The sequence below is a fragment of the Cetorhinus maximus genome, chromosome 5 (assembly GCF_964194155.1).
Source record: "Cetorhinus maximus chromosome 5, sCetMax3.hap1.1, whole genome shotgun sequence".
NCBI classification, from domain to species: domain Eukaryota; kingdom Metazoa; phylum Chordata; class Chondrichthyes; order Lamniformes; family Cetorhinidae; genus Cetorhinus; species Cetorhinus maximus.
Window position 1 is genome coordinate 127,568,688 of NC_135883.1, and position 21,256 is coordinate 127,589,943.

Genomic DNA, 21,256 nt, shown 5'->3' on the forward strand with positions numbered 1-21,256 from the left:
ATTAATGGCGGGCGAGCGTCCCGCTGCTGTGCGCACCCGCCGACCGAAATATCGCGATGCCGCCTGCACATCAGCCGGAAAACTCTGCCCCAAGTCACACTTCTCTGCATTAAATTTCCTCTGCCACATGTCCACCCAGAATCCCATTATATACCATCCTCCAGTCAGAAAAAAACATTTACCACTACTCTCTATTTCCTGTCATTCAGTCAACCTCGTATCCAAACGTCTTTTGGAAACTATGTATACCACGTCAACCACATTACCCTCGTCAACCATCTCTTTTACCTCATCAAAACTCAATCAAATTAGGTAAACAAGATTTGCCTTTAACAAATCTGTGCTGGCTTCCCTTAATTAATCTGCACTTAATTGTCCAAATGACTGTTAATTTTGTTCCAGATAATTGTCTCTAAAAGCTTTCCCATCACTGAGATAAAACTGACTGACCTGTCGTTGCTGGGCTGATCCTTAGACCTTTTTTTGAACAAGGGAGTAACATTTACAATTCTACAGTCCTCTGACACCATTCCATCTTTAAGGAAGTTTGGAAGATTACGACCAGTACCTCTGCAATTTCCACCCTTCTCTCCCTCAGTATCCGCAGATGAATCCCATCCAGTCCTGGTGACTTATCAACTTTGGGTACAGCAAGCCTTTCCTTTAGCCCATCATAGTAATTTAGTGTGTAATGTATCTTTAAGAATAATACTTGTTGGGCAAGATCACATGATCTGTAGTAACCAATAGGAGTCAGTGTAGAGATAGAGTTGGAGTTGAAAGCATGTGTAGTTGCTGTTGAGTATATTGTAAATTAACTTAATGGCCAGAATTTTCCGTCGGCCAGTTGGGGGCGGGGCCCGCTCGCCGACGCGAAAATGACGCGGGGGGAACCCCCGACATCATCCCGCCCCATTTAAATATTCAGGAAGGCGGGCGGACAGCGAAATCAGCTGTCCGCCCGCCGACCTGTCAATGGCCAATTGAAGCCATTGACAGGATAATTAACCCAATTAAAGGCCCTGTCTGTCCAACCATAAGGCTGGCGGGCAGGCCAGGAGCCCCATCGGGCTTCTGAAAAAACATGAAACCTCATCCACCACTGGCAGGATGAGGTTTCATGTCTGTTTTTAAAAAGTTTAATAAAGTTTTAGTCATATTTATTAAACATGTCCCATCTCGTGTGACATTGTCACATGAGGGGGACGTTTTAATAATTTTTAAATTTTTCTATTTTTGATGTTTATAAAACCTTCACTGATCTCCCTGAGACAGCACTTAGTCTCAGGGAGATGTGCGTTCTTTCGTGTGCATGCTTGAAAGAGCACACTTTGACAGTTGGGGAATTCCCCCCCCCTCCCCACCCCAGCACAGGAAGCGCATAGCGCTTCCCATTGGGTGGCCCGCTGAGCGGGACTTAATTGGCCTGCCCACTTAAAATGACGGCTGGGCCCGCTTCGGTGGTAGCGATCGGCTGCCCGCCCGCCGCTGAGCCGATCTGGCCCGCCCACCCACCAAGGGCAAAATTCTGCCCAATGTTTCCACCCAAGAAGTGTCTGTAGATCAACTCTGTCACTTAAAGTACAACTTGGCCACCCTATACCACCAAATCAGTAAATCATCTACCTCCCCTTTCACTATGACTCTGGCACCATCTTCTTTCATGGGAATTAAGACAGATGCAAAGTAATCAATTAGCCCTCTGCCTCCATACCTAAGCGGGATCCCTAATTGGTCCCACCCCTCCTCTTACTGTCCTATATAGTAACCCTGCCCTTATATAGTAGTTTACAGAAGACTTTTTTGTTAATTAATGCAGAACTTTTAACATGGAAAAATGTCCCTAAGCACTTCAAAGATGATTGCTGTGGCAAGAATTAACATTACAGAATCTAAACAAAATAACTTTGCAGTCTGTGTCCTCTCCTGGTGCTGCTGTACACATCCAACATCTTCACCCTCCGTGCACTCCAATTAATCCATTTACAAAATCTTTTCTTCTGAAGAAGAGTTATCTGGACTCAAAATGTTAACTCTGTCTTTCTCTCCACAGATGCTGTCAGACCTGCTGAGTTTTTCCAGCAATTTTTGTTTCAGATTTCCAGCACCCACAGTATTTTGCTTTTACAAAATCTTTTGTCTCGTCTTCAAACTGTTCCATTGCCTTGCTCCACCCTCCCAGGCCAATCTACACCAGCCATATCTCTTAGCCTGCATCTGAATGTGGACTGTTACTCATTCATCACACCTTCTAGGAAAGTGGAGTTGAGGATCTGCATCCACAGTATTTTGCTTTTATCTTAGTGTTTAATTCACTGCCACTTCTCTTCCAGGAATGCTTACCTTGAAGAAGTATTGCTCTTCTCTCCGACAGGATTTCCACTTGTCTCTTTTGCCCTGTTCACCTTCATTGCTTTCCATTTCCCTCCTGATGTTTGACAAGGTGTTTACTAAACTTTCACAGCCATATTTCCTTCCTCAGTCATTGTCTCCATCTCCGACTTAGGTTCCAACTGAAGTTCCATCCCTCATGTTTCGAATCCACCCAGGATTACAGGGATCTCCGGGACATACAACGTTCCTCGGACTGCCGTTCTCGCCGCATCCTGAGATCCACACTCAGTGCCATGTGCCACCTTATGAACACACTCGGCCTCTCCCTCCAGCAGCACCGACTCACCCCATCTCTAAGCTGTCCTTGCCCCTGGTTTCAGAGTTCTGAAGAAGAGTCATCTGGACTCGAAATGTTAACTCTGTCTTTCTCTCCACAGATGCTGTCAGACCTGCTGAGTTTTTCCAGCAATTTTTGTTCCAGATTTCCAGGAATGTTACTCATTCATCACACCTTCTAGGAAAGTGGAGTTGAGGATTATCAAATCAGCCATGATCTCATTGAATGGTGGAGCAGACTTGATCGGCCGAATGGCCTACTCCTGCTCCTATGTCTTATGGTCTTATTACTCATTTATGCTCTGCAACTCTAATGGAATTCCACCCCAAAACCAATTGCTTTGCCTTCCCACTTTTCGAATTCCTAAAGATCCGCCTCTTCAACTAAGTCTTCATTCCTCCCACTGCTTTTTCTAATCCACATAACTTCTAAAATGCTTTGAAATGTTGTAAGGAGCACTATCAAAGTAGGTTACTTTGTTAAACCTGCCCTGAAAAGTGTTACTCTTTATATCGCAGTGTGCTACATTATATCAACGGTGGCTGCGTGCATGGTTACTTCAATGTAAAATGTTTGAATTTGTGTCTATGGTAATGATGAAGCATAACATACTGCCAGGTTTTATTTTATGTAAAAAAAGCGGGGGGGTTACCCAACATGTTCAGCCTGAAAGTTTACCTAACTTAAATATTACAATTCTGGACAATGGCTGTGCCCGAAACATGAGCCAATCTTTTGCCCTCCAGAAATGCTGACTGATCTGTACGTTTACAGCAGCTCTGTCAACTGCTGCCAATCCGTAGGATGTTTGTTTTTAAATTCAAAATATCCAAACAGGCAATTGCATCTGCTTTCTGGCGTTTTGATTGGATGTACAAATATAATTGCTTCAAGCATGGATTCTGGGTTCAAATGCCTCGGCGTTTAGGGGGCGTTTCTTTTTCTTCTTTGCCGGATCCCACCCCCCCCCCCCTCCCCTCCGCTCTCAAATTGCAGCAATTTCAATATATGAAAAAAATTCAGCTTCCACGATACTGACAGGCTGGAGACCCAACCTCTGAGCCACTCTCCTCGAGTGAGACGGGCTCTTCAGCAGCGATCCTCAACCATTGTTCTTTGACCAATAGGAAGATAAGCCCCGGGGTAAGTGGGCGGGACTAAAGCAGCGCTCCACCACTCGGAATGCTGGGGGTGAGACCTGACTCGCATCTAATTAGCATGACATTATCATCTGATTAGCAAGGTGTTTAGAAATTGAACTGCGCTGGCTGGGAGTTGAAACTTGCAAGTGGTTGCAGTGTTAGCTTGTGAGAGTGTATTTCTACAAACCAACCTCGATCCACTTTTTGCAACCATGCCTCCTAAAAGGACAGTAAGTTTGGCTGCAGAGCTAATTTATTATATTTTTACCCGTTAACTCAAGGCGTATGGTGTGTTCCCTTTGGAAAAGGGTAAATGCGTTGTACGTTCTTTGTGCTCTTATTGTCAAAATTGCCCTTTTTAATTTAGAAAGTTTTTATTTTCGAGCAAACTTTTTTAAAATAATGAAACTGAAAGTGTGGCGCGTTAATTAAATTACAACACGATTTCTAGTCATCTGGTGTCCTTCTCCCCTCCATGATGGTTGTAACAAATGGGTGTTTCTTCACTTCAATATTTCAAATGTTGAACCTGTTTTCTATGCTTCCAGGTGGCTTTGTTCATTTTTTAATATACATATATGTGTGTTTATATATATAATTAAGCGATAATAAATTTGGTGTCTGGGTATTTCGTACATGTTTGAAGGGACACTGAGTGGAGTCCTTTTTTTTTATTCCTCCTCTTTCGAAGGCTAAAGCCATGTTTGAAACTAATCTCCGCCTGTGGGGCTTTAGCGGAGCCCGTATGTACCTGTCACTCACTTCGTCCCCACTGCCTGCGTGCTCGCCCCCGGGCTGACCGCGTGCTCGCTCCCGGGCTTCCGCGTCACGGGCACGAGCATTAATGATACCCGGTGAACCCCCGAGGCGGGAATAAGCATTAACAGGAGGAGGGGAGGGGGGCAAAGAGAATGTTGAAAGGGCTCTCTAGAATGGAAGGAGGTGAGCATTGAAGATGGGAGAGGAGCAAACAAGAAAGGGATTGATGGCCATTAAAAGGAAATTTAGCTATTTTGGGAAAGTGTTAAGGGACAGGGGGCAGCTATTAGTTGGGGGAGAAGGGACAAGATAACGAGGGAGGGAACTGAGGATTAAAGGCTCATGCATGTGGTACATGTGGTTTGAGAGACTAACTGGAAGGGAGTGACTATTGAAAAGACTTGCTAACTTGCAGCAGAGTGGGTTTTAAATGGACCCCCTAAAAGGGAGGGGGGCGAGTGTTTCATGTTGAAGGATGGAATGGGAGTAAGAATTGGAATAAGCAAGCATGAAAGGGACGTTCTAACTGGTATAAGAGACCAGTGAGGATTTATAGAACTGGAATTAATCTTATCTTGAGGGGGCCAGTGGGCTCAGTGATTGTTATTTTTTTCAACACTTCAGTCATTTCAAATGCACGTATGGTGGGTTTATGTTGTGGATTGAGAACGTTAGCACACTTGGCCAGGGTGGGAAGCAGAGGGAAGGAATCAATCAGTTTCTGGACAGTGCGGAGAAAATGAGGGAGGTTATCACCGGAAGCAAAGCAGAAATTGTTGTTGGCCAGGAGAAGTAAGTGCTGCTGTGGGTTGGAGTGTTATCAGTTAGTGGATGGGAAGTGTTTAGCTGGAGGGGTGGGGGACACGGGTGGGGGGGGGGGGGCGCAACTCTGCAACTCTGGTTAAAGACTGGGAGGAGGGGAAATGTCAAAGAGTAAGGGAGAGAATGGAAGGTATATTAGTTCCTGGTTAAGGGAGTGAATGAAAGATATCAGTACTGTAGAGGAGCGGTATTCAGCAGAAGCAGGATGAGATAAATCAGTGATTGGAAGGTAGAAACAGGAGTAGGCTATTCAGCCCACTGGATCCTGTTCATTCAGTTGAGGCTGATTCAATGCTTGATCTGTGTTTCAACTCCATATCCCTCCCCCAACAAAAAGCTCTGCTTTGAGAGCTTCAGTTGACCCATTATCCACAGCATTTTGGTGACAGAATTCCCAGTAGCTGTCTGCTGGTGCTGTGGAAGAAATGCTTCCTGATTTCACTTCTGAATGGCATAGCTCTAACTTTTTTAAAGATTATTTCCCTTTTTGTTCTGGATTCTTCCACCAGAGGAAATAAATCCTTTAACATGTTAAACACAACTAGATCACTACTCAACTTCCTGAACTCATGGGAATACCAGCTATGTTAATGCATTCTGCCCCCCATAATTTAACCCTTCAAGCCTCTGGTGAATCTGTTTTGGACTCTGTCCAAGGCCCTTCATAGGGATATAGTACAAAAAGCTGCTTACTCCAGATAGACCTGACCAAGGCTTTACAACTGAAAGCATCACTTTCTCACATGTATTCCAGACCTCTTTGAGATAAAACCCAACATCCCATTAGCCATTTTGATTACTTTTTGTACCTGTGTTTTAGCTTTCATTGATTTGTGTACATGGGCACCCAAATTATTTTGCTTTCCCACAGCTCCTAGCTTGCTATAAGAAAATATTCTGATTTTTTTTTATTGGAACAAAAGTGGGCGGGCCCCTCTCTTTCCCCACATTGAACTCCATCTGCTAGAGTTTTGCCTGCTCGTTCACTCTGTGTCCCTTTATAATTTCTATTCTACACTACTTAACTGTGCAGGGAGGAGCAGTATTACTATTCTGTCGTGATGAGTTGGCCATTGATCACTTAGTGAGGCCTCTCTGCCCATCGAAGTGCAAGTAAAAAAGGAGTTTCCAGTAGAAATGTACTTTTTAAATTTACCATCAGTTTTAAAACCAGCAAGTGAGTGCTGAGTCTGTGCAGCATTTGGAAAATCACAGTGGACTGAAGCTACCCTCAGAGGCTGGGCTCCAGCTCACTGACTCTGAACCTGTGTCCAATCCTGGCAACTTTTTTAGCAAACCGGGTGGCTGGGAGAGTTGTGTTCAGGCTTCTCCCCTGTTGTTGCCGTAACTTCGAAAGTCTACTCCCTTTCACCTGGTGATGTAAACCCTTTGGAACCCATTGTGAATCTCATCAACTACTCTCTGGTTTCCACCTCAGCCCCCTGCCTTCTCCATTCCATCTGGAAGGATTGGTCTGTGAATTTAACAGATTATTTGTATTTGTTTTTGAATGTAATACAGTGTGCTTCTGACCTTTTTAAAATTATTTTGAATTTCTAATTTGAATCGCCATTTCTACAGGTTCTTCTATTTTGTATTATAGGTGGGAAGGTCTCACTAAAGAATCTATAGCCAATAATTCAGTCAACCTGCTTACCCTGCCCACTGACTGATCCCATCCTGCCTCTGACTTGTACCACCTCCTTGCCGGCACCAGCTTCCATCTCTTCCTTCCCTCAGATACTCATCCTTCCTCCCCTCTAAATCACTGACTCAACCTTACCTCCATGTAGGTGACAGAGATGGAGGTGCCACCTGAAGGTCCCCAGTGATGACTTATTTTATCTGCTTTGTGGGCAGGTTCAACTATTTTTCACAAGCCAAGATGGAAGTGATTAAATCTGCTCCCTATGATTTCTTTGCCGTCTTACAATAGCATTTTAGCTACACATGCTCTATCTCCTTCCTCTAAAGTGTGTGTACACATCTTTGCAGGTTAAATTAGTTGTAATTTTTTTTTAAGTGGCAAAGAAAATGTATGAGTCATCAGCTTGTGCACACTGTTTATGCAGCTCTGTTTGGGTGCTGATTCTTTGAAAGAAAACATGGCTAGCAACCTAAAACTCAGAGCTATGTACCACTTGTGGCTAGACCAGTTTCAGATTAATATTTATATGCAATGTTGTCCTTTCAGGCTCCAAGTGAAGGCGAACAAAAACATGATGCAAAAGTGGTTAAGCCGGTGAGAATTTTATCAGGTTTTTCTTCCAATGTCTAGTTTTCATTTAAATAACACATTATTATCACAGCTGTTTGTTCATGTCTTTTACTTGTAGCTACATGACCCTCAAGAATATTTTAATGGCAGCAATGCATTATCTTGTTAACCCTTTCAGTGCACCTAGAAAAATCTAATATCCTCCTCCTTTTGCAGCTCAGAAGATCTGATAGATTGGAAAAAGTAAGTAGATTTACAATTCAAATATGATGTATGTAAATGATAAATTGTGTTGCTTACTTCAGTGCCGATAAAGGTTGCTACCACAAGCACATTCTGGCTTAAATTGGTGACAAGGTGCTCCCCATTTATCTACCCAACAAATGCCTCAATGCTAATATATGTTGAAGTAGCCTCATGAGCATCATAGACAAGTTCATCTTGTTTGTCAACGTTATAGGGCAAATTACACCCATGACTCATCCAATGGTACCACTCCTGCATTTGATGCATTTTTAAAAAAAAAACAAAGAGGCTGTTTGATTTTTAATTTTCTGAGTACCTGGATGTTGGTGAGAAACCTCGCCCAGCACCAGCAAATCTGGGTAACATTGTAAGTAAAACTACTGTTATTTCATCAAATGTGTGCTGGTATGTGAGAATCCCTGGTGTGTTCCTGGAAAATGATCCTCCCCTGCCTGTGTTATTACTTGCAAATTTTAATAGTTGCATTCTGTCTTTGTCGGCTGCCCCTCGATACGAGAATAGCATCCACTCAGTTACGAGCTTCTGCCATTGGCCTTGATGTAACTAAACAGGCCGACTCTAGACCCACAGGCCTTTGGGCACATGGGGCACAATGTCCCATGAGGTAGTGGGATCCGGAGTGCAGGGTTTGCTTCCTTTTCCTTCCTTCTCTGCTTCTGCTCTGCCTCATCAATAAGACACTGGGACTGAGCGATTCAGCTTGACAGACAAGTTGTCACCTTTTTGAACAATTGGTAGCAAGTTCCTCCAGTTGTTAATGTCAATGCTGCCTTGCTTCAAGGAGAGCTTCAGCATGTCATTGAAACATTTTTGTTTCGTCCTCTCCTGGAACATTGGCCATTTTGAGAGTTCAGAAAAAAGGATCTGGCAGGGGAGATGCTTTTTGGCCACCGGGACAGAGTGTCCAGTCCGTCGAACTTGATTTTTCAGGAGTTTTGCCTGAATACTTGTGAAGCTGTCTTCAGGACATTAGCATTTATTTGGTCCTCCCATCGAATCCGGAGAATGGGGTGGAGGCGTTGCTGATGGAATTTCTCTAGAACTCTTGTGTGTCACTGCACAGTCCAAGTCTCTCTACTACAGGAGTGTAGTGATTTTTATTTTTTATTTTTCTTTCACAGGATGTGGGTGTTGCTGGCTCGGCCAGAATTGTTTTTTATATTGCCCATCCCTAGTTGCCGTGAAGATGTTGGTGAGCTGCTGCCTTGAACTACTGCACAAGATGTAAGAGCAGAAGTAGGCCATTCAGCCTGTTGAGCCTGCTCTGCCATTCAATGAGATCATGGCTGACCTGATAATCCTCAACTCCGCTTTCCTGCCTTTTCCCCATAATCCTTGATTCCCTTACTGATTTAAAAATCTGTCTATCTCAGCCTTGAATATACTTAATGACCCAGCCTCTACAGCTCTCTCTGATTAAAGAATTTCACAGATTCACTCACCCTCTAAAAGAAAAAATTCCTCCTCATCTCTGTCTTAAATGGGTGACCCGTTACTCTGAAATTATGCCGTCTGGTCTCTGGACTCTCCGTTGTGATGTAGGTACACCCATGGTGCTGTTAGGGTGGGAGTTCCAGGGTAACAGGTGATGACAACTGCTCTGTACACTAGGATTTTTGTTGACTTGGGGAGGTCTTTGTTGTCAAACATTTGCTTAGCTTGTAGAGAGCTGAGCTAGCGTAGCTAATTTTGTGTTGGATCTCCTTGTCAACGGTGGACCTTTTTTGAGAGAGGTGGCTGCCGAGGGACAGGAAAGCCTCGATGTATTCCAGTGTGTCTCCTTCAACATATCTGGATGGTGGGATATTTGGCTAACCAGGTGTGGACTGATGAGTTTTGTTTGGGCAACATTCAAGAACAGGCCCAAGTTTCTTGTATGCAGAGTGGATAACAACACTGCATTCACAGACTTGCATAATAATTTATATAACACCAATTTCTCCACATCCACTGCATATGTATTTTGAGGTCTGCTTTGCTGCTGTCTCCTTGTGTGCTCCCACCTATATGCTTAGTCCCCTTTTATTGGCCATTTCATGTTTTTCCACTTGACAGTCTTGTGCCTCAAACCACTTGCCACTATTTATCTGCTGATGTCTTATCCTAACGTTTGAGTGCCTCTAGCAATGGACAACAGCTTCTAAATAATCTATGTCCATGTTGCTCTGACTGCTTCAAACGCCTCTGCAATTGGAGAAAATTATCATTATTTCTTACCTCCAAATACTGATGGCCTTTTAATAGCTTCACCTACCTGCACTTGCACTTTAAAGGAATTATGTTCTTGAACCTCTAGTGTTCTCTGCTCATCTATACTCTTCTTCTTTTCATGGAGTACAAACTATCACATCCTATTTAACTTTTTTTTTTACCTACGTTGCTAAATTTCCCCCTTATATCATGTTCAATTCGGGCAACTGGGAGAAAAGGAACAAAGGCTTAATTTTTCTGAGTTAAATGCAACTGTGGAAATAAAAAACTTTTTAACAGCTTATTTGAAAACTTCTTTTATGTGAGCAGCTTGCTCAAATTACTTATTAATCAGAGTACTTTTCTTTTAATGATGTCCAGTGTTGGGCTAACTCTTGATCAGACAATCCCCTTACATTTACTGAAGTACATCAAGCTATTAAATGTATGCCTTGCATTTTAGTTTTACATGAACTTATAATTATTTGAAACTTCGGTTGCAGAATGCTGCTGCTGCAGCCGCCGCTGCTGCTGCTGCTGCAAAGGAAGAGTCCAAACCACAGAAACGTGCCAGGGTGAGAATCTATATTGTTTAAAATCTGTAGTGCTTTGGCAGCTAATGATTATCCGCTTACAAATTAATGCAATGAATATTTTTAAAGAAGAAAATCAAATCCCCACTCCTCTCCTAACATGTATTGATGTATGGTTCCACTGATCTCTGGCAGCCCTCTGGTTGTCTGTCTTGTATGGTTATTTGTCATGTGAGCCTAAACAGTAATTATATTGGGTTTATTCATCCAGGGAGGATGTTGCAACAGAGCCTGATACCGTACACTCTTCCCAACACAGCTCATTGACTGGTGGTCCAAGAATGGAGGGAAAAAAATAAATCCTTTGCATTCCTTTTTCCACAGTGGGGTACGAAGGACAATTTTAGCAGCCTAACTTCCCAGCTGTGCTGAAAATGCCCAACATATGAATTAGGAGTAAAAGTAGGCCATTTGGCCCCTTGACCTGCTCTGCTATTCAATAAGATCATGGTTGATCTGACTGTGACCTTAACACCACCGTCCTGACAACCCCCGATACCTTTTGATTCCCTTGTTAGTCAAGAATTGACCTACCTCTGCCTTAAAAAATATTCAATGACCCTGTCTTTACTACTTTCTGGGGAAGAGAGTGCCACAGACCCAGAACCCTCAGAGAAAAAAAACCTTCTCACTTCTGTCTTAAATGGGGGACGCCTTATTTTTAAACATTGAAACTTCAGTTTCCTGCTTTCTATGGTCAAGAGCCATGCACGGGCAGTGCATTTAGCCACTAAACTGTACTTTTTGGTATTGCAATCAGAATGCTATTGAATGCTTCCCTTCACATTATTGTCAGTGAAGAGTTTGGAGCATATCAAAGAAGCAATCTCCCCTCACCTCTGAAGAGTGACCTATACAGCAGTATACTAGGAGGATGGATGGTCCTGGTTCAATCATTTTAAAAAGTTTTTCAGTGCAGAATAACGCTGTTTTGGGGTCGGCATTGCCTTGATGCTTAGAACTTCTACACAAACGCCGGTTGGCCCATGCTGATTTCAGTTGCTGTAGAATGCAAAAAAATGGTACAAAATTAATTGGTAATAGCATCTCTTAAATATTAAGGCTTTGCTTCTTATGAAAAGCTAATACTGATTGGAAAGAAATTCTACACAGAATTTAAATTTAAATCTGTCACTAGCATTTTGAAAGAAGAGCAGAGTCTAGCTGGGACTTTTTTTGTTTAGGGTTGTTCTTTGTGCCTATTTAAATTTGCACTTTTTCCCCCCATAATCTATATTAATTCTAAAGGAGTAGAGAGTTAAAGATTCAAGTGCAGAAGTCTTTCCAAGTGGGAGAACAAGTTGATCAAGATGTTTTGTTTTAAACTGCCTAAATATGTTGAATCTTAGGTTTCATAAATGGGGGCATAGAGTATAACATAAATCCTGTTGCCATTGACCCAGTGATTTAGTACCACATACCAAGAATTTCCCTTTTTAAAAAACTTTCTTTCTGTAGGGGTGGAGTTTAATAAAGGTCACTGATAAACTTGAGTGCTTCCAGAGCTTTCTATTTTCCTTTTTGTGTCATCCAATCCTGCAAGTCTATAAAGGCCTTTGGGCTGACAATCCCCTTTCTGTTTTCACCTGTGTAAATAAACTACTTGTTTTGACTCTCTTCCCCTTTGTAGCTAAGGGACTCTGAGCACCTTTTCCATGGCTAGGATGCCCTCCCTATAATATGCTGACCAGAATTTTACATTGGTGCCCTCAAAATACAATGCTCTTTAACGTTCAATATGCATGCTGTGATTTATATTTCACTCCTTTCACTATGCAACCCCAGATCCTAAGATTTTTTACTGCTGCCATGTATTGCGCAGAAGGAACCTGTGCACAGTACCTGCAAATACTTTTCTTGTATGGTATCCTGACACCATTTTGTTGATAGTTCTGAGGTTTATTCTGTTGGCCTCATCACTTTGCACTTCTGTATCAGTATGTTGTATAATATATCTACCTTGTCAACCATCATGTATTTTTCAGTAAATTTACTGCCATGTGCATTTGAACTGTTGGAAACATCAGAAACTGCAACATGTCCTGAACTACCTGCACCATAGGAGATGTGCATAGCTTAACACTAGTTTTGAGTTTAATGCTCTCTGTGCAGTGAAATTCTTTGTGAACTGTGTAGTATTTCTATGCCATGTTATTTGAAAAGCAAACTCTCAGGATCATTTGATCGTTTTGATTTGTAGAAGCTTTCACCGAAACCCAAGAAACAGCCCAAAGGGAAGGAGAAGAAAATAGCTAAGGAAGAAGTTGCGCCGGCTCAGAATGGTGAAACAAAACCTGATGAGGTACAATTTGAATGTGATGTGCACTCGAAGTTTTTTTTAAAAAGCAAATTAAGGGCAGATTGTGTTTAACTAATTTGATTGGACTTTTCAGTGAGGTAACTGAGAGGGTTGATTTGGCTAATGCAGGTAATGTGGTGTACATGGACTTCCAAAAGGCATTTGATAATGTGTCACATAACAGACTTGTCAGCAAAGTTGAAGCCCATGTAATAAAACAGACAGTGGCAGCATAGGCACAAAGTTGGCAGGGAGCAGTAGTGGTGAGCGATTGTTTTCTGGACTGGAGGATGGTATATAATGGGGTTCCCCAGGGATCACTTAGGATCACTACTTTTCTTGATCTATATTAATAACCTAAACTCGGGTGCACAGGGCACAATTTCAAAGTTTCCGGGTGACACAAAATTGGAAATATTGTGAACTGTGAGGAGCTAGTGATAGACTTCAAGGGGACATAGCCAGGCTGGTGGAATAGGCAGACATGTGACAGATGAAAGCAAAGGTCTGAAAAGGGTGCAGGAGCAGATGAATCTGCATATAGGTGCAGGGCAATTGAGAAAGCAGTCATACTAGATCCTGACCTTTATCAGTAGGGGTTTAGAGTACAAAAGCAAGGAAGTTAAGGAGAACCTTTTGGTTGAGGCTGAGTCAGTGTTTTATAGAGCATTGTGTCCAATTCTGGGCACCATACTCTAGGATGTGAAGGCATTGGAGTGGGTACAGAAAATATTGAGAATGGTTGAGGATAAGGGACATAAGTTGTGTGGATAGATTGGTGAAGCTGGGACTGTTCTCTTAAGAGGAGATTTGAGAGAGTTTTTAAAAATCAAGAGTCTGGACTGTATTTATTGCCTATGCCTAATTGCCCTTGAGGAGGTGGTGGTGAGCTGCTGCCTTGAACTGCTGCTGTCTGTGGTGTAGGCACACCTACAGTGCTGATAGGTAGGGAGTTCTAGGATTTTAACCCAGCAACAGTGAAGGAATGGTGATATATTTCCAAGTCAGAATGGTGAGTGGATTGGAGCGGAACTTCAGTTGGTGGTATTCCCATGTGTTTGCTGCCCTTGTCCTCCTGGATGGTAGCGGTTGTGGGTTTGGAAGGTGCTGTCTTAGGAACATGAGTGAGTTCCTGCAGTGCATCTTGTATATGACAGATACTGCTGCCACTGTCAGTGGTGGAGGGATTGAATGTTTGTGGACAGGGTGCCAGTCAAGTGGAGAGTATTCCATCACACTCGTGACCTGTGCCTTGTAGATGGTGGACAGGCTTTGGGGAGTCAGGAGGTGAGTCACTTGTCGCAGGATTCCTAGCCTCTGGCCTGCTCTTGCAGCTACAGTATTTATATGGTTAGCCTAGTTCAATTTCTGGTCAATGATAACCCCCAGGATGTTGATAGTGAGGGATTCAGTGATGGTAATGTCGTTGAATGTCAGGACAATGGTTAGCTTCTCTCTTGTTGGAGATGGTCATCGCCTGGCACTTGTGAGGCATGAATGTTACTTGCCACTTGTCAGCCCGAGCCTGGATATTGTCCAGGTCTTGCTGTACTTGGACATGGACTGCTTCAGTATCTGAGGAGTCACGAATGGTGCTGAACATTGTGCAATCATCAGTGAACACCCCCATTTCTGACCTTATGATGGAAGGCAGGTCAGTGATGAAACAGCTGAAGATGGTTGGGCCTAGGACACTACCCTAAGGAACTCCCGTGGTGATTTCCTGGAACTGAGATGATTGACCTCCAACAACCATAGCCATCTTCCTTTGTGCTAGGTATGACTCCAACCAGCAAAGAGTTTCCTCCTCTGATTCCCCAAACTAAAGTTTTGCTAAGGCCCTCTGATGCCAGACTCTGTCAAGGCCAGTCACTGTCACCTCCCCTCTGGAGTTCAGCTCTTTTGTCCATGTTTGAACCAAGGCTGTGATGAGCTTGAGAGCTGAGTGACTTTGCCGGAACCCAAACTGGGCGTCGGTGAGCAGGTTATTGCTAAGCAAGTGCTGCTTGATAGCACTGTTGATGACCCCCTCCAGCACTTTTACTGATTATCAAGAGTGGACTGATGGGGTGGTAATTGGCCAGGTTGGATTTGTTCTGCTTTTTTATGTACAGGACATACCTGGGCAATTTTCTATATTACTAGGTAGATGCCAGTGCGGTAGTTGTATGAGAACAGCTTGGCTAGGGGCGCGGCAAGTTCTGGAGCACAAGTCTTCAGTATTATTGCCGGATTATTGTCAGGGCCCATGGACTTTGCAGTATCCACTACCTTCAGCTGTTTCTTGATATCACGACTCAATCGAATTGGCTGAAAACTGGCATCTGTGATGCTGGGGACTTCCGGAGGAGGCCGGGATGAATCATCCACTTGGCACTTCTGGCTGAAGATTGTTGCAAATGCTTCAACCATATCTTTTGCAATGATGTGCTGGGCTCCCTCATTGAGGATGGGGATATTTGTAGAGCCGTCTCTTCCAGTGAGTTGTTTCATTGTCCGCCACCATTCACGACTGTATGTGGCAGGACTGCAGAGCTTGGATCTGACCTGTTGGTTGTGGAATTGCTTAGTTCTGTCATGCTTGCTGTTTGCCATGCAAGTAGTCCTGTGTTGTTGCTTCACCAGGTTGACAGCCTATTTTTAGGTATGCCTGCTGCTGCTCCTGGCATGCCCTCCTGCACTCTTCATTGAATCAGTGTTGATCCCCTGGCTTGGTGGTAATGGTAGAGTGGGGGATATGCCAGGCCATGAGGTTGCAGATTGTGGTTGAGTACAATTCTGCTGCTGATGGCCCACAGTGCCTTGTGGATGCCCAGTCTGGAGTTGCTAGATCTGTTTGAAATCTATCCCATTTTGCACGGCTGTAGTGCCACATAACACGATGGAGAGTATCCTCAATGTGAAGATGGGACTTCATCTCCACAAGGACTGTGTGGTGGTCACTCCTACCAATACTGTCATGGACAGATGGCCCGGCATATCCCCCACTCTACCATTACCACCAAGCCAGGGGATCAACCCGTGTTCAATAAAGAGTGCAGGGAGGCATGCCAGGAGCAGCACCAGGCATACCTAAAAATGAGCTGTCAACTTGGTGAAGCAACAACACAGGACTACTTGCATGTCAAACAGCAAGCAAGACAGATCTAAGCAATTCCACAACCAACAGATCAGATCTAAGCTCTGCAGTCCTGCCACATCCTGTGATTAGTGGTGGAAAGTGAAACAACTCACTGGGAGAGGTGGTTCTACAAATATCCCCATCCTCGATGATGGAGGAGCCCAGCACATCAGTGTAAAAGATAAGGCTGAAGCATTTGCAACAATTTTCAGTTCCTCAGGGTAGTGTCCTAGGCGCAACCATCTTCAGCTGCTTCATCTATGACTTTTCTCCCTTCCATCAGGCAGGTTGGTGAGGATGAGGTCAAGTATATTTTTCCTTCCTGTTGGTTCCCTCTGCTCCTGCCGCAGACCCAGTGTAGCAGCTGTGTGCCTAAGGACTCAGCCAGCTTGGTCAGTAGTGGTGCTACCGAGCCACTGGTGGTGGTGGACATTGAAGTTCCCCACCCATAGTACATTCTCTTGCCACCCTCGGTGCTTTCTCCAAGTGGTGTTCAACATGGAGCACTGATTCATCAGCTGAGGGAGGGGGTGGTACATGGTAATCAGCAGGAGGTTTCCTTTCCCATGTTTGACTTGGTGCCATGAGGCTTCGTGGGGCCTGGAGTCGATTTGAGAACTCCCACAATGACACCTGACTGTGTACCGCTGCTGTTACTCCTGCCGGTGGAACAGGACATACCCAGGGATGGTGGTGTCTGGGACGTTATCTGTAAGGTATGAATCTAAGACTATGACTCTCAGGCTGTTGCTTGACTAGTCTGAGACATCTCTCCCAATTTTGGGACAAGCCCCTAGATGTTAGTAAGGAGGACTTTGCAGGATCGACAGGGCTGAGTTTGCGTTTCTGGTGCCTAGTTCGATGCCGGCTGGTCCATCTGGTTTCATTCTTTATTGACTTGTTTTTAGTAGTTTGATACAACTGAGTGGCTTGCTAGGCCATTTTAGCAGGCAGTTAAGAGTCAACCACATTGTTCTGTGTCTGGAGTCAGATGTAGAGCAAACCAGATAAAGACAGCATATTTCTTTCTCTAAAGGGCATTCATTTTACAAAAATCGACAATAGTTTCATGGTGATTAGACTCTTAATTCCAGATTTTTAAAAATTGAATTCAAATTCCACCACCTGCCGTGGCGGTGCCCGGGTCCTCAGAGCATTACCTTGGGTCTCTGCATTAGTAGTCGAGTGATAATACCAGTATGCCATCGCCTCCCCTTAATTGCAAGAGAACCAGAAGTGACTTGAAAAACCTTCTCATACAGGGAATGGTTAGGATCTGGAAGGTACTGCCTGAGAGTGTCATGGAGGCAGATTCGATCATGGCTCTTGAAAGAGAACTGCAGAATTATCTGAAGAGGAAAGAAATTGTGAGGCTATGGGAAGGGGTGGGGTGGACGTGGGTGGGGGAGTGGGTCTAGTGAGTTGCTCTCTGCATGACTGTCTGAATGGCCTTTTTGCGTAGTAACATTCTTATGATTCTGTAAAACTTGCAAGGACTTGATTTCTTGTTCAGTTTTTCTTTTTGCTAATACTTGTTGCAGATCCATGTCTCTCGACCCTCTGTTAGTGTCACTTCTTCAGCTAGAGGTACCCCACCCCACTCACTGTCGGTGAAAGGGCAGGTTGAGACAGTGGCAGTTAAGGGTATGAAAGTACATGTTGTGTGCAGTGTATATACAATGGTGTGCTGTAGTTGGCTGTTAAAACTAGATGATATTCCTTCAGGTCGGTAACATTGAGTGCAGTGTTTCTGCCATTTTCGAAGTCTCACATTGAACTATGTGTTCCTGTGTGTGTAATTGTAATAACTAAGTATTGAATGATGAATATTGCCCTGAAGGTAGAAGTACAATAAGATAGTATTGCTGCTAAAAACTTTCAATCCTGATTTCTGTTCCATGTTTGGAATGGATTCTTTGGTTCTGCTGGGTAACATTTAAGCAACGCTAAAAGATCTAAATGGCTTGCATGTTGCACATCACTACTAAAGGTGAAATGTTATTTCTAACGTGTGTGTGTGTGTGTGTGTGTGTGTGTGTGTGTGTGTGTGTGTGTGTGTGTGTGTGTGTGTGTGTGTGTACACTAACCTGGCAATTCAACTACTTAAGTTCATGTTTCGGGCCATTCATAAAGACAATTTTATAATCTGAGCGTAACTAAAATTTAATTTTATTGAGCAATGCATTCCTTGTAAAAATAAATAAATCAGAAAATTCAAATAAATGAAGAAAATCAGTCTTGAAAACTTAATCTGCAATGACCACCCGGTGTCTATCCTAACAACAACTGAGAATCAACAGAATGCTACATTTACAGATGGCCTCATTGTATCACACTGTAGACTAACATTGTGTTTGTACATGGTGTGCATCTTTCTTTTTGACCTTATTGGTTGCGTATTGTTAAAATTTTAATAGTCCCTGTCATAGATTTTGGATTTTCAAAGTAGCCTTGATGTATGTGACACAATAAAAGACAGCCTGTGCATTAACGCGCAGTTGTTCTGTGGAGTGGGGACAGATGTAACTGCTAGTGCTGCTCCACTCTGCTCCTGAGCTGAGTAGATTGCATAGTCCAGTATGAGCAGCGTCTGGTGCTTGCTGATGGCCAGTTAAAAAAGAACATTGGTGGCATTGAAACATTGATTATATCGTTTTTTAACCTTTTTTTTGAAGTAGCGTGCATTTAAGTTAGAACCGCCTCATTGGGTGTCTGCTCATAATTTTACTAAATTGAGTTGAATTTGCTTTGCATTTAGAACTGAAAGGTAATTTTACTGACTGGAAATTATGAAAGCAAAAAAAAACCTGGTCAGGTTCACTAAACTGTCATTGAATTTTTACTATGATTGTCTAATTAAGCTATCTTTGTTTCTAGGAACAGAAAACTGAATCTGCAAGCGATCAGAATGACTGAAAGATCTGCCATTGTCTTCAGTTGATTTTTATGTACCACTTGTAGAATTGAAAATATTTTTATCAAGTATTTTGTAAATGCAAATATTTTTAGGATTAGTGCACTTTAGAGTGTGTATGCTGAAAGACATTGAGAAAACCTGAACATCTTTAGGAAATTGTGATATTTGTAACTTACTGTGCAAAAGAACAATGATTTTACAATTGGAAAGATTTTACATTGTTTTCTCTTGATAACTTGGATATGTGTTCCATGGGCTTTTAAGCTTTTGAAATGTTGGCTTTACTGCTTAACGTGATTTCAATTCCACATTTCAATCTTAGTTTCACTTTATGAATGTTTTTGTAAAGCAATAAATCAGTGGTGAATTGTGCTAAAATTGACATGGGTGAGTGACGATGTGACCACCAGCTTGGTTTGTGATGTCCACTTTGTAATAAACAGTTCTCCTGTTTATTATAGAATATTTGTTTAGCAAAATAGTTTACTTTGTCTGGATACCTTTTTTCTAGGAAAAATTAATATCAAAGATAGTGTATGTGTTATTACCTTTTCGGATACTAAATTGGTAATGTTATGAACTTGTTTTGTAGAGGGTGATGTAGTTTCAGGGTGTTCAGTTCTGTTTTCTCTGACTAAATAATATCCATGGGTATGCATGTTGTAACAATGGATTGTAAAGCAATACCTCCAAAAAGGATCTAGGTCAGTCACCCCAACAAGTGAGAATGAGAGCCTGACTAGGAGAGCATTGAAATAGTTAAGTTATAAGGTCACCAAAGGCATGAAGGTTTCAGCATAAGATAGGTTGAGAGGGATCTTGCAAATTCTGATCATATGGCAGCATTTTAACCAGTTAAACATCAAAACAATCATATCTGTAATACTCTTGGTGTAGAGGAATAATGCTTCATGTCTATATCCAATTAACAATAGGATACTGATGCCATGTATAGCCAGGAAGACTATGTCCATTGGGCATTGAATCTTCAGATTAGAATTTCAGTTCTCCTAGCTGAAATGAACCATGCTAGTTAAGTAGAGGGGGAAAAACTATTTTTTATTCACGCCATTAGCATTTAAGCCAGTCTTGATTAGTCACAGGGCGACCAGAATGACAACGTTTTTCTTGCACAGCTTGATATTCAGAGATGGGCAGTACTACACGTGCTGCTTACTTCTGTCCTATAAATCTTTTTAAGATTCTGTATTGTAGTTTACTTCAGCTAAAAGAATGTAATTGGATGTTCAAGTTTGCTTATGCTTCATAGTGCCATGCTCTGTGAAATGGTGCCTTGATGTTGAGGACTGCTACTTTAAACTATTTACATCCATGTCTGGATGTATTTAGAGCTGAGTTGTTCTGGTGGAACCTGAACTGAGTGGTAGGTAGATGCTGCTTTGTAGTACTACTGATGATTCTTTACCATATCAACCTTGTCCCAATCATCACTGAAGTTAAATGACTAGGTTAGAATTTTTGTGAAACTGGCATAGCTATTTGCCCATCTATAGGCAGTGACAACTGTACAGGAGCAGCTTGGCTAGGAGAGCAGCCTAGTTCTGTTCTGGTTGACAGTTCTTCAGAAGCACTACCATTATGAATGCTTGTTTAAAATGAAGCTTCCTGCACCTGAGCATACTGCATGAAAGGTTAGCATGATGAAATCTTGTCCAAAGATCAGCAAAAGGTCATACAAAAGCAAAAAGTACTGCAGATGCTGGAAATCTGACAAAAAAAGAGAAAATGCTGGAAATACTCAGCAGGTCTGGTAGCATCTTTGGAGACAGAAACTGTTTCTCTTCCCAGACCAGCTGAACAAAGGGTCATATGTTTGTGAGCTGCGTGTTAACCATTTCTATTATATGTATTGCAATTGCTAAGATACTTGGGCACAATGCTTTTGTTTCAGGCAATTTTGTTTTTCCCTCCTTTTTGGACTGAAAATTCAAAGGAGTTCCAGCAAAATTCAATCATCTTTAGCATTTATTTAGTATGTGACTGCTATGCCACTGGAGGCTGAAGTAATTATTCTGCTGAATTTCTATGTAGTGGGGTCATTCTAACCTCCATTGCAGGAAATATTTGGTTAAAGCTTATTTGCAATGCCACTAAGTAGGCTTGAGATTTTTCCTCGCATTCAACCAATAACTAATTAACACAGCCTCTGATTCCCTGCTTCTTGAAATTGGTGTTTTAGTTTCAACACAACTAAGTTTTAGGAAAACTGTTACCAGCAAGTTTTGTGTGAACTGGA

At 42.6% G+C, this 21,256-nt stretch overlaps 1 protein-coding gene across 3 annotated transcripts; it reads left to right on the forward strand.

The window, feature by feature from the left end:
* Nucleotides 1-3,889: 3,889 nt before the first annotated feature.
* On the forward strand, nucleotides 3,890-19,462 carry hmgn3 (high mobility group nucleosomal binding domain 3). Of its 3 annotated transcripts, XM_078542464.1 has the most exons (7): nucleotides 3,890-4,043; nucleotides 7,589-7,636; nucleotides 7,829-7,855; nucleotides 10,573-10,644; nucleotides 12,863-12,964; nucleotides 17,624-17,726; nucleotides 18,960-19,462. In XM_078542464.1, the coding sequence occupies exons 1-7, from the start codon at nucleotides 4,026-4,028 to the stop codon at nucleotides 18,971-18,973; spliced, it is 384 nt and encodes a 127-aa protein (XP_078398590.1). In that variant the 5' UTR covers nucleotides 3,890-4,025; the 3' UTR covers nucleotides 18,974-19,462. The 3 variants fall into 3 exon arrangements, with proteins under 3 accessions (XP_078398590.1, XP_078398593.1, XP_078398592.1); XM_078542467.1 differs by lacking the exon at nucleotides 17,624-17,726; XM_078542466.1 differs by lacking the exon at nucleotides 7,589-7,636.
* Nucleotides 19,463-21,256: the final 1,794 nt, after the last annotated feature.

Bases quoted from the DNA above. Each gene is read 5' to 3' on its own strand.
- hmgn3 (XM_078542464.1), top strand. The intron at 7,856-10,572 runs GTAAGTAGATTT...CTTCGGTTGCAG, and splicing joins GATCTGATAGATTGGAAAAA to AATGCTGCTGCTGCAGCCGC. The intron at 10,645-12,862 runs GTGAGAATCTAT...TTTGATTTGTAG, and splicing joins AACCACAGAAACGTGCCAGG to AAGCTTTCACCGAAACCCAA.